Here is a 16,173-nt window from a genome sequence, read left to right on the forward strand (position 1 = left end):
GTACTACTTTTTAAAAGACTTATCTCCCTTTGATTAATAGCTATATCTAGAGCCTCATATAATATAAAAAGGAACTTATTTAAAGTAGATATTGTTAATTAATGAATTTATGGCATGTAAATGTATATGGCAAGTAATGACTAGAGTAAGAATAATAAAAAACCCAAAGGATTTTCCCCCTTGTAGGTTACAACATTCGATATAGCTTTCACACTCACTTTCACACGTTACTAAATGCATATATGTATATATGCTTATACAAGTAAGTAGTATATTTTCAGTTTGAAAAAAAAAACAATTATATGGACCATCAAACTTATTGTTCATCTTCTTCTTAATTGTTCAATTCTGTAAACTTATTAGCCATCAAACATTGTTCAATATATAAACATGTACACATTTTCTAAAATGTTATATGCCTTATAACTGACACCTTTGATGCTCTTCACAAATAGAAACGATCTTGTGTTACTGTACAACTGCATCTATAATTGATGCTTGTTCTATGTATTTAATGTACAATATGCAAAAGAATGAATAAAAAGATTTCAAGACTGAAAAGGTTAGAATTAGAGTTTATATTATTATATTACAGAAATTGGAGATTGTCGATATTAAATCTATTTTCCAGAAGGTTACATTTATATACTAATAACTTATTTGAAAAGGGATATCAAATCGTCTGCCAGGCTATTCGACAAAATGTTTACTGTTTAACAATTAAAGTGTACTGCTACCAATCCAGTTATGATGTCCATAGTATACCGATTATAATCTAGATATTCGTGATAAATAGTTTGAGGTCTAGTTAATTTGTCCCCTTTCACGGCTGCGTATATTGCTTCATAGAAAAAGTTTTTATTCCTTATTAGACTTTTTTCGGTCTTTTAGACATTTAAACACCAGGATAAGAACTGCTGTCAATGTCATCGCCCCCGATAACTGAAATGCAGGTGTCCAGGTTCCCGTGTTGTCCCTGATGGCGCCTGTAAAGATAACATATCCGAGGGCGTAAACTATAAACACACAATCAGCATGGAAACAGGGACATACATACAAACATGTATATTCTATCTTTGTTTGAACGAGTTAAACAGCTATTAAAATAAATTATCATATGGCAAAATATTTAACCTTAAATCACAAATAAAAAGATGTATTTGAAGGTATCGACGATTATTTTTAAGTATCACATCAGACAAATAACAAATAAACAATTCCAATGCAAAACTGTCAGTGATGAAAACGGTCTTATATATTCATTACAACTATAGTTAACCGAAATATTGAAGCTACTACCTGTTGTAACTGGATTCATCAAGAATGCTACGGCGGCGAACAAGCAGACGAAGCCCCAGTTACTAGGAAAGTGGTCAAGGCCGACATACTCCACAGCCATGACCATCAATGTACCATTGTACCCCCCGGCAAACAAACCATAACACCCCATCAACACACATAGGTCGAGCTTCTTTCGAATAAACGATGTACAAAGGATACCGGATCCAAACAGAAAGATCGTCATGGTAAATAAGCAGTGACGGTGTGTTGGAAATACATGCATGATACATCCGAACAGAATCCTTCCAATTAGATCTGTTAACCCAAATACAAAAAGTACGAATGCTCCATCTTCTTTGGACAAGCCAATATCGTTAATGAATGGGGGAATCATATTAAATAAACTATTATATCCAAACTTTGCGAAAAATACTAAAAGAAATAAAAGAACGCTGTTCCATTGTTTGAGAAGCTGCCATTCTAAATCAATGACACCACGCAAAACTTGCTTTATGATAGTCGTATCATTCTCCAAAGTTCTCCCTCGTGTGTCTGAATGTTGGGTGGATGCGTGTGGCGTACAGTCTGGTAAAGGGCGGACGAGGAGGCCACAGACGCAAATATTCAACATAATACCTCCATAGACAAGAAATGTACCCTTTAGCCCATACTCTCTCAGTAGATACCTGAGGAGGTAGGGAAATAGCATTCCTCCCAGTCCTCCTCCGGCGAATAATATACCAGAAGCGATTGCTCTGTATTTGTCGAAATAAACTGCAATCATCATGACTGCTGGGGGAAAACTCATCCCAAAGCCTATACCTATACAAAAACAATGGTATACACACAAATATAACAAAAACAAAACCGTTACACACACGTATATATAACCTATGCCTAAATAAGAACAACGTTATAGACATGTATAAAGCCTTTAGCTATAAAATTCAATGGTATACGCATGTTTCTGCGGGAATAGGTTGGTGTTATTCAACTCCCAAGGAACGAAAATACAAAACATTTTGTTAGTACAAAACATAATTAAACTCTTAATGTGTTTGATTGGTTGACATGGTGACGTTTGATCGGGACTATTTCTTGATGACATGGATCAATGCATTTTGATTGGCTAACGCTTCAAGGCCGCTTTACGAGGTCCCGGATATAATAACGGACAAGAAGTAGTTCGAAGTTGTCTTCTGTCATATTTAAGAAAATTGTATATACTACAGTATATATATATATATAGGGTCTACTTAGTAATAATGACGGTATAACCCAATATAGGTAATGGATCTAAACAAACAAATGTTCGATGGATGCGTATTACTAGAATTTCAAGTAGTAATAACGACAGTACAGACAAGTAGTTTGTCGAATTTTCGAGACAATCTTCCCCTTTATCAGGAGACAGGTAAATTAAAAACGATTACAGTTTATATGTATATATATATTTCTATAAATCTATTGCTTTGAAAATAATATACTAGCTTATTGTTTGTCATTTGTTATGATTTGTAATAAATTGTAATATTTCAAGACATTTTAATTAGCGGCATTTCTCTTTAGATCATATCATTGTACAACAACCATTGTTTTAAAAAGAAAACACGTTGACACAAAGCATGTCAATTTATCCTAGAATAGCCTTTCTATTGTGGAAGAAACAGGTCACACATACTCGTGGTTGCTGTAAATGGTATTTCCTTCACTCCCTTTAGTTATTTTCCAAAGTAAAAAAAAAAAAGTAAAAAACCCACTAAAACTCGTCTTTTTGAAACTTTTGAAAAATAACTAACTACATTAAAAGAAATGAAATCTACAACGATAAAAATGAACTTGTGTCGAAAACAGTAACAATCAATAATGGACTTAGTTGTGGTCACAGAAGAAATCCTTTTTGAATAATGAAATGATTTTTAATCTCTTACCGGTAATAATTCCATATGTCAAATACAGGACCTCAATCGAAGGTGCGATCGATGATAATATCAGACCTCCACCAGTTAGCAATCCTCCGAAGCATATCAGGGTTTTATGGTGGTACCTTTTGGTTAAAATAGCGCTTACAAAACCTGGAATTTATAACAGGAATACTGATAGACTTACTGTATTATTTGTGAGTTGTTGTATACTAGGGATTTTTTTGCTGCCATTTTAACTCAATAGAAAAGGAATTTATCGATGAAGCTAAATGTTGACTCTCCTTCCTATGGTAATGTCACTCCAGACGAAATCGCTCGATAATTTTAAAACAGCTTCAAATATGTGTATACTTTCAAAGCCGCTGAGGTTATTCAACAACTGAATCATTCTTGTAGAATCTGATAGTATTGGACTTGATATCCAGAAGTAAAATATCTTCGTTGGCTCAAGGTTAATTAACCTTACAAGATCAAATATTTGTACACTGATTGAATTAGTGTGTAAATGTGTAAGAACTTGGATATTACGTATGTATTGTCACACAAATTTGGTGGATAAAATCTAATAACAAAGCTTACAAACCAGCGATCTCAAAGATATAGACTAATGAAATTGAAATGAAGAAGAAAAAGATTTTGAACAAAAAATAAAAGGCATCTCATCGGAACCATAAGGTAAGTCAACGGAATCACAATGCATCATAAGGCATCTCATCGGAACCAGAAGGCATATCCTCGGAACCATAGGTACATTTGTGTATGTTTACGGAAACAAAAGGCATACCAACGGAACCACGGGGTATATTAGAGGAACCAAAAGATATACCAACGGAACCACAGGGTATATCAGCGGAACCGCAAGGTATATCAACGGAACGACAAGGTATTTCAAAGATTAACAAGGTATATCAACGGAATCACAAGGTATATCAAAGGAAGCAAAGGGTATATCAACGAAACCAGAAGGCATAGTAACGGAACAACAATGTATATCAACAGAACCACAAGGTATATTAACGGAACGACAAGTTATACCAGTGAAATTAAAAGGCATATCAACGAATCACAAAGTATATCAACGGAACCACAAGGCATACAAACAGAACCAAATGGTATTTCAACAGAAACTCGGTACATCAAGAGATGTCAAAAGAACCACAAGGCAGTTCAAGATAACCACCAGGCATGTCAACATAACCACAATGCAAATCAACGGAACCATAAAATATATCAACGGAACCACCAGACATATATAATGAACTACAAAGCATATAAAAAGAACCACAATGTTATTAAGAGAACCACAATGTATATCAAATGAACCATAAGGCATATCAAAGGAACCGCTGGGCATTTTAATGGAACCACAAGGCATATCAACGGAACTACAAGGCTTATCATTGACTATCTACTATCCTCATATTTTGATTGTATATAGATATGCTACTACGAGAGCACGATACAAGCGACTGATGTTGCGAATCTGTAATGTCCTTGGTTTCAAGTTATTAAGGGTTGATCCTGTCCACACGGCCAAGAAAGTATTTATTCAAACGTTTTACTAACCTAGAAATTGCTGTAGAAAGCCTGCCAGGGACGTTGTGACGGATAAAGCTCTGTTGGATGCCTGAAATTTCTCGGATAACTCGACGTACAGAATTCCAAACGACTTCTGACCTCCAACTACAAATAAAGATATAAAAAATCCTCCTGAAATATGAAATAGAGATGTTATTAAGTTAAAAGAAAACACTTATGTAGCAGTTTCAAAATATTAGTATTTCGGAGGAAAAGAGAAGGACGATCTTGATGATATCATTACAATGTATCAAGCAAAATTGAAACACGTTGATCTCACGAGAGTAAAACAATTCCGTTATCAGTTTCAGGTTTGCAATAAATCGGTGATTTTGTGCTAGGAAAATAATACGTCTGTATAAGCAAATATTAAGTGCAAAATTTCATCGTTTTTTTTTTTTCGTTTTTTTTGTGTGTGGATTTTTTGGGTTTTGTTTTTGTTTTAAGGATTTGTTTGTTTGTATTTTGTTTTGTTTTTACCTTTATAAATTGGATAAATTAAATAAAGAGATTTTGTGTATTAAGCATTGCTACATAAAATCTAACATATCTTCCATTGTATAGATTTGTGATCCGATTGTTTTATTGAAGCGGTTTTTTTTTTAAAAATATGGTTGTATTTGCATATGATACACGAAGATAATTGATTTTTTTTACCTATTAAACTGTTTGCGTTTTTTAATTAAAAAAAAAAAGCTTAGAAATAAAAACGAAGAGAAGCTGTAGCATATAATCCACTTAATATATCCTACTGTCGTTAAACTTGACAATAACAGTGTATTATTTTAATGGACATTCATATGCAGTACCAATTACTTCTGTTGTTGGAAGAATTTTATGTTTAATGTCAAGCCGCAGTGTAAATAGCAGAGACTCAAGAAAACAAACCGTTCCTCTAAATTTGCTTCGGTTTGATGAGAAAAGATGACATCGTGGATTTTAATCCGATACATATAAACAACGGTTCTGATTGATCAATATTTAAAGTATCACATTAATTAGAAGAGAAAGCAACTTAGTTCCCTAACCACGAGGAATACAATGTAGGTTCTATGCAATAAAACCAACCAACCCGTCTAGAAATAATAGTTCAATTAATTAATCAATTGTAAAATTTAAACCAAATGATATTTATATGATTATAGCCCTCATCATGCAATAAGTGGGTCTGTATTAAAATATGTCTATTTTGACAAACACAGGGACTCAGCACAGGGACTGGCTTTACATGTGTTCACGTTCAACTGAAGCACAATGTCTTCACACCAGGAAGGTATCCATTCATTCTGTATTTTCCCATTGACACAATGCTAAACGGCAATTGCCACCATACACATATAACATTAACCCAGTACCACAGGCTATAACGGCCAGTAGGTAGACCAGACTGTTGTTTTATGTAATCAAACAGTATGGCCGCTAACAACCAGGTATCGCTTAATGGAGATTTACACAAACAATATTTTGTATCTGACTAGAATTGACATAAAAAAAAAAAAAAATGCGTTTATTGTTTCGCAGTTGAAATTCATTATGCTGCAAATTTATTTTCATGCTGTATCATTAAGTACTTCGTCAACAAATTTACCAAAAATGTCATTCTGACGTCTGCTAGACTAAACTCGGTCGTTGCGTATTAAAATGAAAATTGTTTTAACAGTTTGCTTCTCTCGTTTCACAGATTCAACTAATGCCATTTATCAGCAAGGTTACAGACAATCACCAAATAACAATCCCAAGCAGCGTCTCTTCCAATATACTGACACTTCGTAATAGCCGCGATTTCTTCACGCTTTCGATTCGCGCGTGTTTAATTTCCGCAGCTTAAAATGGCGACCGACCGCATCACGTATGCTTTTCGCGAATTCTTTGACGTCTTACGATTTCGCAATTCACGGAAAAATAGTTTGCTACAGTTTATCAATTTAGAAAAAATGTATTTTGTACATTGTATGTGTTTAACGTCAAATATACGAAATCAAACATAAAAACAAATAAAAAGTGTATAAATCATGTGCATCTTCAAGGCGCTATTTCGTTCAGCTGATTTGTTTGGTCATGTGACATTAAAAACAAACACGAAAACAAACAAAAAACAGACGGTAACTTGTTTGTTGGTTCAATCTTCAAAATTGACGAAAATAGTCAGGCAATGTAAATATAAGCTTTAAACAGTGGTTTTAATGTTGTTATAGTCGATATGGCAGGAAGATTTATGACGGACAAATGCAGCATGGGAACAATTAAAATGTTATTATTTTAATGGTTCCCATGCTGCATTTGTCCGTCATAAATCTTGTTACAATTTTAATGGTTCCCATGCTGCATTTGTCCGTCATAAATCTTGTTACAATTTTAATGGTTCCCATGCTGCATTTGTCCGTCATAAATCTTCCTATCGCCATATCGACTATAACAACATTAAAACCACTGTTCATTGCTTAAAAAAGATTGAATGAACTATATAAGATTACTCCACATACTAAAACTACAAACGCACAACTGTTTATATAGCATAAATAATATTTTATTGACAGATAAGGAAACAGATGTAATTCATAAATAAGGTTTACTTATACCAATCTGTCTCCCTTTTTCAGGCAAGCGCGAAACACAGTGGATGCAAAGTCAATAACATGCTTATTAATTGTATAAGATACTTTGAGGCCTTCCAGACCACTACATTGATTGTTATTATTATAAATCAAGTATCTGATTGTTATAAAACGGTTTATTCTCGTCTTCCTTCTCATGATATTTAAGAAAAATCAGACTACTGTCCAAAGGTTCTTGTGACTACACTGCTTAATTAGTATGTACAGTCTATGGCATAAAAACTTACCTATCAATACTATCCATGCCCATCCGCGATCAACGGGGTTGCTGTGTTCTCTGCACCTATGGTGATGGTGATTTTCCATAACATCTGATGTATTCAAATTAATTGTATGGTGTGTTGGAGTCTCGGTATCCATAAAAACATTTCCTCTGGGTAGTCTATCAGCGCTCTCCGATGTATCCGAACAATCATCAAAAACTTCATTGACTTCAAAACTCATCCTCACGATCCCCGTTGATGTATTATAAGTAAGCCTGTTTGCTTTCAATATCCGTGAGGACGTTTTTGCACCAGACTCTGTAGATATGATTGTACTTCAAATACAATACATCTCCCAGTGTCTGAAAAGTCGTTTTAAGCCTCCTTGTACAGTAAGATATATTTATAGTTTGACCAGAATAATCATCTGCGTTGTTGTTTTTCCTGGGCGATTCTTGTGCTCTTCTTATGTACATTATATAACATTTTGATTGACTTTTCGGTGTCAGACGTCATAACGTACGGTCCTTGTACACGTTGCGGAGTAACCCGATGATAATCATGTAATGACAAGGTCCTTTTTTTAAGTCGTGTTTACCAACAATGGCTGCATTAGCTCTGTAAAGCTATTCCTACGATGCAAACAAAAAGATCATATCAAACAAAAGATACATGTACGTTTATGATAGAAGTTTGTGAAGAATTTCCGAGTAATTTTCATGGGAGGATATTTCTCAAACTTCAAAAGTAGGTTTGTCTGATCCAGAAAACAATATGACTGACAATTGAGGTTTAGGCTGATTTAGCATTGCTATTACTTATTTCCTAATTCCTACAAAGTACTCTCTTTACAATCAGTCTGACAAAGAACCATTAAATGTCATTGATGGAGGAGAAGACTTTTCTTGTTTATCTGCCAAAAAACATAGACAAAATCTTCAAAAAAGAAACGTAAAAGGGACAGGAATCGGCAAAACCCAAAGGATTTCCTTGGGAGAAGAATTAATTCGTTGGAACTTAGCAAGAGATGAAAAATGTATAGACTCGAATATTGCCAGACGTCTTTTGGATTGCTTCTTAGCTTTTCCCGTATTCCTCAAGCATTGCCAACTTCACTGGTTATATTTTTATCGATGTTTTGTTGTTATTGATATTGCAATTTTCTATAAGAAGTATTAAGTTTTATTTTTTATTTTCTGATATTGATCAGTTATGATGAGAACATTTTACTAATATGTTCAAATGAAAGCAGTATTAGGCAGGTTCACGCATACTCGATGTGTAAGCAACTGCCATGTGTGAAGTTAATGTGTAGTGAACGTTGTTGTAGCCTCAATCTCGGCCCCATGACAAATTTCGCGATAAATATAAATACAGCGAGTTATTTTTAAAATAATTTTATACACTGAGATCGCAAAGATTTGCCCGGTCAAGCGTCCAATCCATCAGTCACGAGCATGTATGTTACAAGAATATTAGGTTATTTGTGAGTATGCGACTTTCACATATACGGGATGTGTCGGTATTACCACTTTATTCGCATAACTGTTTATTTTGTTGTTTTTTGCATGCATACAGAAAATATAGACTATTCTGAAAATTGCTCGACGATTTTTTTGGCAAATCATCACGAATGGACTATAGAGGCTTATACAGCTGTGTGTTTAACCTCCAGAAGATTTCGCTTAATGTAAAAAAGCATATTTTTCTCAAAACCACTCACATATTTTAATCTTTTCCTACTGTATTCAAAAATGTAACTTCTTGCTACATATATATGATATCTAACATGCTATTATGAGCAGTTTCAAAAAAAATATAAATAAAAAAAAAACTGGTTTTGTAGCATTTAAAAAAAAAAGATGCATTTCTGATTTCTTTTTTGGCACAAATTAAGCACATGTTAACGTAAGACTACAGAGGCTACCAATAACACACAGGGTATTATTGTATTCGAGATTTGGAGACTCGACCTTTGTTTATATGTACATTTTTGTTTTTAAAATTCAGCATTTTTTTCTGTATATCAGCTTTCGTTCAAATATTTGATATTGATAAGATTTGAATACACACGGGATCTAGGAAATCATTCTCACTTGTGTCAACTTGCCTCAATGCTGCATCCGTCGCAGCCATGGTTGAGACTACCGTATTCGTAACCTGCCGATAGGGCATAAGAATTGTACCTGCTGTCCAAAATGCTTGATTACAAGAGGCCTTAATTTGGAATCTCATATTTTATTTTCTTTATACGCAACTTTCTTCTTGGTTTCTCCCTTGACACTGTCTCATTTTCAACTTTTAGTTGAGTGAACGTGCACCCCGATAGGAAGGCTTGAGGTCTGTCCCGCGGTAGAGAGTCTAGAATGATCGTATTTGCTACTGCTACTAGCGTTCAGCCTTGTGGGAGTGGGACGACTGGTTCGCCCGTTGTCAGTATAATGTGACCGGTTGGGGTGTCCTTCTGGGTGTCGTCGCCAGTGAGGTTAAACAATTGTATATAATGTGATATGTATTTTGTACGGATTTGTTAATATGTATGTAAATAAAGGATTTTACATTATCTTTCAAATGAAAGATTTTATACTTTTTTTATTTGAAATAAGATAAAACAATCAAAATGAGTAAACAGAAATATGCCAACCGGAGTTTTTAATAAGTTCACCATTATACGATTGTCCTTACTTTGCAATTATTCTTTCGCATGAAACAACACTACAATAATTATAAAGAATGATACGTAGCATAAAAAACATACAAAACATGCCTTTCAGATCAAAATGTGGAACTTAGAGCCGTCACATGATGGTCGCACACAAAATGTATTATGAAAAGTAAATCTAATTTATTATTAACATCAAAAAATCTACAGTGTAATGTTTACTATCAACATAAAAAAATCATCCTTGAGAGTTTTACCTGGTTCATCATGCATATTTCAGATAAGAAAACATATGTAGGTTAATGGACGTAACCACAGGTACAAGTTGATGATGTAATAAGATGGTCTCCGTATGGATACGAATTAAGGTTACTTAAAGAGTTGACAGAACAGGATGTTATATTTCCGACCACGTGCATTGACATGGGTCGAGTTTCTCATTATGTCTCGTAGTATGATGCAATTTACAGCTTTCTTAAAAAAATTTTAAATACGGCATTGATATGATGATGGCCATGTAAAACCTTGTCACTAGTTCATTATGATTTTGTTGATGTATGTTTTCTTTCTTGCAGTAAGTTGCGCAGTCCTGTTTATATATTTAAACAACAAACAACAAAAAACGAAATAAACAGGGAAGAAATATGAATACTAACTCCTTAGTATGTAAATATAAACTAACTCCTAGTATGTTAACATAAACTAACTCCTAGTATGTTAACATAAACTAACTCCTAGTATGTTAACATAAACTTACTCCTAGTATGTTAGCATAAACTAACTCCTAGTATGTTAACATAAACTAACTCCTAGTATGTTAACATAAACTAACTCCCTAGTATGTTAACATAAACTAACTCCTAGTTTGTTAACATAAACTAACTCCCTAGTATGTTAACATAAACTAACTCCCTAGTATGTTAACATAAGCTAACTCCCTAGTATGTTAACATAAACTAACTCCCTAGTATGTTAACATAAACTAACTCCTAGTATGTTAACATAAACTAACTCCTAGTATGTTAACATAAACTAACTCCTAGTATGTTAACATAAACTAACTCCTAGTATGTTAACATAAACTAACTCCCTAGTATGTTAACATAAACTAACTCCTAGTATGTTAACATAAACTAACTCCCTAGTATGTTAACATAAACTAACTCCTAGTATGTTAACATAAACTAACTCCTAGTATGTTAACATAAACTAACTCCTAGTATGTTAACATAAACTAACTCCTAGTATGTTAACATAAACTTACTCCTAGTATGTTAACATAAACTTACTCCTAGTATGTTAACATAAACTAACTCCCTAGTATGTTAACATAAACTAACTCCCTAGTATGTTAACATAAACTAACTCCCTAGTATGTTAACATAAACTAACTCCTAGTATGTTAACATAAACTAACTCCCTAGTATGTTAACATAAACTAACTCCCTAGTATGTTAACATAAACTAACTCCTAGTATGTTAACATAAACTAACTCCCTAGTATGTTAACATAAACTAACTCCCTAGTATGTTAACATAAACTAACTCCTAGTATGTTAACATAAACTAACTCCCTAGTATGTTAACATAAACTAACTCCTAGTATGTTAACATAAACTAACTCCTAGTATGTTAACATAAACTAACTCCTAGTATGTTAACATAAACTAACTCCTAGTATGTTAACATAAACTAACTCCTAGTATGTTAACATAAACTAACTCCCTAGTATGTTAACATAAACTAACTCCTAGTATGTTAACATAAACTAACTCCCTAGTATGTTAACATAAACTAACTCCCTAGTATGTTAACATAAACTAACTCCTAGTATGTTAACATAAACTAACTCCTAGTATGTTAACATAAACTAACTCCTAGTATGTTAACATAACTAACTCCTAGTATGTTAACATAAACTAACTCCTAGTATGTTAACATAAACTAACTCCTAGTATGTTAACATAAACTAACTCCTAGTATGTTAACATAAACTAACTCCTAGTATGTTAACATAAACTAACTCCTAGTATGTTAACATAAACTAACTCCTAGTATGTTAACATAAACTAACTCCTAGTATGTTAACATAAACTAACTCCTAGTATGTTAACATAAACTAACTCCTAGTATGTTAACATAAACTAACTCCTAGTATGTTAACATAAACTAACTCCTAGTATGTTAACATAAACTAACTCCTAGTATGTTAACATAAACTAACTCCTAGTATGTTAACATAAACTAACTCCTAGTATGTTAACATAAACTAACTCCTAGTATGTTAACATAAACTAACTCCTAGTATGTTAACATAAACTAACTCCTAGTATGTTAACATAAACTAACTCCTAGTATGTTAACATAAACTAACTCCTAGTATGTTAACATAAACTAACTCCTAGTATGTTAACATAAACTAACTCTTAGTATGTTTATATGAAATAAATCCTAGTATGTTAACATAAACTAACTCCTAGTATGTTAACATAAACTAACTCCTAGTATGTTAACATAAACTAACTCCTAGTATGTTAACATAAACTAACTCCTAGTATGTTAACATAAACTAACTCCTAGTATGTTAACATAAACTAACTCCTAGTATGTTAACATAAACTAACTCCTAGTATGTTAACATAAACTAACTCCTAGTATGTTAACATAAACTAACTCCTAGTATGTTAACATAAACTAACTCCTAGTATGTTAACATAAACTAACTCCTAGTATGTTAACATAAACTAACTCCTAGTATGTTAACATAAACTAACTCCTAGTATGTTAACATAAACTAACTCCTAGTATGTTAACATAAACTAACTCCTAGTATGTTAACATAAACTAACTCCTAGTATGTTAACATAAACTAACTCCTAGTATGTTAACATAAACTAACTCCTAGTATGTTAACATAAACTAACTCCTAGTATGTTAACATAAACTAACTCCTAGTATGTTAACATAAACTAACTCCTAGTATGTTAACATAAACTAACTCCCTAGTATGTTAACATAAACTAACTCCTAGTATGTTAACATAAACTAACTCCTAGTATGTTAACATAAACTAACTCCTAGTATGTTAACATAAACTAACTCCTAGTATGTTAACATAAACTAACTCCTAGTATGTTAACATAAACTAACTCCTAGTATGTAAACATAAACTAACTCCTAGTTTGTTAACATAAACTAACTCCTAGTATGTTAACATAAGCTAACTCCCTAGTATGTTAACATAAACTAACTCCTAGTATGTTAACATAAACTAACTCCTAGTATGTTAACATCAACTAACTCGTAGTATCTCAACATAAACTAACTCCTAGTATGTTAACATAAACTAACTCCTGGTATGTTAACATAAACTAACTCCTAGTATGTTAGCATAAACTAACTCTTAGTATGTTTATATGAAATAAATCCTAGTATGTTAACATAAACTAACTCCTAGTATGTTAACATCAACTAACTCGTAGTATCTCAACATAAACTAACTCCTAGTATGTTAACATAAACTAACTCCTGGTATGTTAACATAAACTAACTCCTAGTATGTTAACATAAACTAACTCCTACTATGTTAACATAAACTAACTCCTAGTTTGTTAACATAAACTAACTCCCTAGTATGTTAACATAAACTAACTCCTAGTATGTTAACATAAACTAACTCCCTAGTATGTTAACATAAACTAACTCCTAGTATGTTAACATAAACTAACTCCCTAGTATGTTAACATAAACTAACTCCCTAGTATGTTAACATAAACTAACTCCTAGTTTGTTAACATAAACTAACTCCTAGTATGTTAACATAAACTAACTCCTAGTATGTTAACATAAACTAACCCCCTAGTATGTTAACATAAACTAACTCCTAGTATGTTAACATAAACTAACTCCTAGTATGTTAACATAAACTTACTCCTGGTATGTTAACATAAACTAACTCCCTAGTATGTTAACATAAACTAACTCCTAGTTTGTTAACATAAACTAACTCCTAGTATGTTAACATAAACTAACTCCTAGTATGTTAACATAAACTAACTCCCTAGTATGTTAACATAAACTAACTCCTAGTATGTTAACATAAACTTACTCCTGGTATGTTAACATAAACTAGCTCCTAGTATGTTAACATAAACTTACTCCTGGTATGTTAACATAAATAACTCCTAGTATGTTAACATAAACTAACTCCTAGTATGTTAACATAAACTAACTCCTAGTATGTTAACATGAACTAACTCCTAGTATCTCAACATAAACTTACTCCTGGTATGTTAACATAAATAACTCCTAGTATGTTAACATAAACTAACTCTTAGTATGTTTATATGAAATAAATCCTAGTATGTTAACATAACCTTACTCCTAGTATGTTAACATAAACTTACTCCTAGTTTGTTAACATAAACTAACCCCTAGTATGTAAATATAAAATAACTCCTTAGTTTGTTAACATAAACTAACTCCCTAGTATGTTAACATAAACTAACTCCTAGTATGTTAACATAAACTAACTCCCTAATTTGATAACATGAACTAACTCCCTAGTATGTTAACATAAACTAACTCCTAGTATGTTAATATTAAATAAATCCCTACTATGTTAACATAAACTAACCCCCTAGTATGCTAACATCAACTAACCCCTAGTACATTTACAAACTAACTCCCTAGTATGTCAATCACGTATGCCAACATGAAGACAATCGGGAAGCCATTTTCCTATATTAATAGCAATAAGTGTTCCTATGGTATGATGCGTTGCGCATGATTTGTTTATGGAAAGATTTGTGAAATGCCTTTGTAATTCTCTGTTGGATTTCCCGCTTGTATACATTCCCCTCCCCTACTCACCGACATACAGATGTATCTGTCTTGTCTTCTCTCTATTTTCTTTGACCATTAACTAAATGATATCATCCTGAGCGTTGACATTCCCCTGTCAACCCAAAAAGGAAACGATTATTTTTTTTAACCTGCAAACACTCATAAATATCATTGTGAATAGGAATCATCCAAGGGAGAAATAAGAAACATCACATTTGTGAGAGTGAGATAGAGATATCAGCCCTCGAGGAAAGATTCTAAAACAATAAACCACTTGCCAAGTCTCAAGTTTGTCAATTTAAACAACCATCTCTCCCCTCCCCAGATACAATTATAACCCGTGCATACCGATATTTCTGAAATTCAGAATGTCTGACGAATGTGTCGTGCACAATAAAGAGAATTCAGTAACCAGATGCCATAGCAACCATAATTTTGATAAAAAGAAAATGGCATGCACATCTAGACTTTATCATTAACATTTGTCTGAAGTTTCATTGGAAAGTTTAAAAAATGAGATAATGTATTCAAAAATGATAATCGCTTTCTGCTTCATTGACTGCTGTTAACAGGTAAAACCAAGTAGAATCCAAGTAATATTACCCTATTTTCTTTTTAAATGTTAGTGACACCTGAGTCACCAGGTATACCAATGAGCCTCAAACTTTTCAATGGGGCCTTGTTATAACCTTATTCCGCAGTAAACTCAACTATGATGTAATTATTCAGTAACTATCTTTTGACATAACCCAAATTAGTACCTAGTACTGTTTGGAGTTCCTATCATAACATGCTTGTTCTGATGTTTCATACAAGTTCAACAACGTCCAATCCAAATTAATGTTTCTGTTTAAGTATATATAAAACTGGATATATAAAAAACTGATCATTGGATGTTCAGCTAGCGCTCAGTTACTACAAACATTGTTTCAAATTGACTGGGTGTGCATGGGGCCACCAATTCAGTAAACAATCTCTTTTTATCAATAACTTAGAACTGAACAATTAAGATAAAAAATGTGTCATTGCTGAATTAATAACTATCTGACAGTATAAGGAAATTG

The 16,173-nt window shown here is 32.8% G+C and overlaps 1 protein-coding gene across 1 annotated transcript; it reads right to left on the reverse strand.

Annotated features, from left to right (window-relative positions):
• Nucleotides 1–824: 824 nt before the first annotated feature.
• LOC117341774 (monocarboxylate transporter 12-like) lies at nucleotides 825–9,738 on the reverse strand. The gene is made up of 5 exons (XM_033903637.1): nucleotides 9,699–9,738; nucleotides 4,773–4,889; nucleotides 3,213–3,356; nucleotides 1,300–2,103; nucleotides 825–986 (listed from the first exon to the last, which is right to left on the reverse strand). The coding sequence occupies exons 1-5, from the start codon at nucleotides 9,736–9,738 to the stop codon at nucleotides 859–861; spliced, it is 1,233 nt and encodes a 410-aa protein (XP_033759528.1). The 3' UTR covers nucleotides 825–858.
• Nucleotides 9,739–16,173: the final 6,435 nt, after the last annotated feature.

The sequence above is a fragment of the Pecten maximus genome, chromosome 14, assembly GCF_902652985.1.
Source record: "Pecten maximus chromosome 14, xPecMax1.1, whole genome shotgun sequence".
Classification (NCBI taxonomy): Eukaryota; Metazoa; Mollusca; class Bivalvia; order Pectinida; family Pectinidae; genus Pecten; species Pecten maximus.

What these genes read in the sequence shown, in the direction of transcription:
- LOC117341774 (XM_033903637.1), bottom strand. Translation starts at nt 9,738, where the DNA reads ATGGCTGCGACGGATGCAGCATTGAGGCAAGTTGACACAA. An exon ending in GACATATGGAATTATTACCG is followed by an intron (nt 2,104 to 3,212) that starts GTAAGAGATTAA and finishes GTTTTTGTATAG; the next exon opens with GTATAGGCTTTGGGATGAGT. An exon ending in GATGAATCCAGTTACAACAG is followed by an intron (nt 987 to 1,299) that starts GTAGTAGCTTCA and finishes TTATCTTTACAG; the next exon opens with GCGCCATCAGGGACAACACG.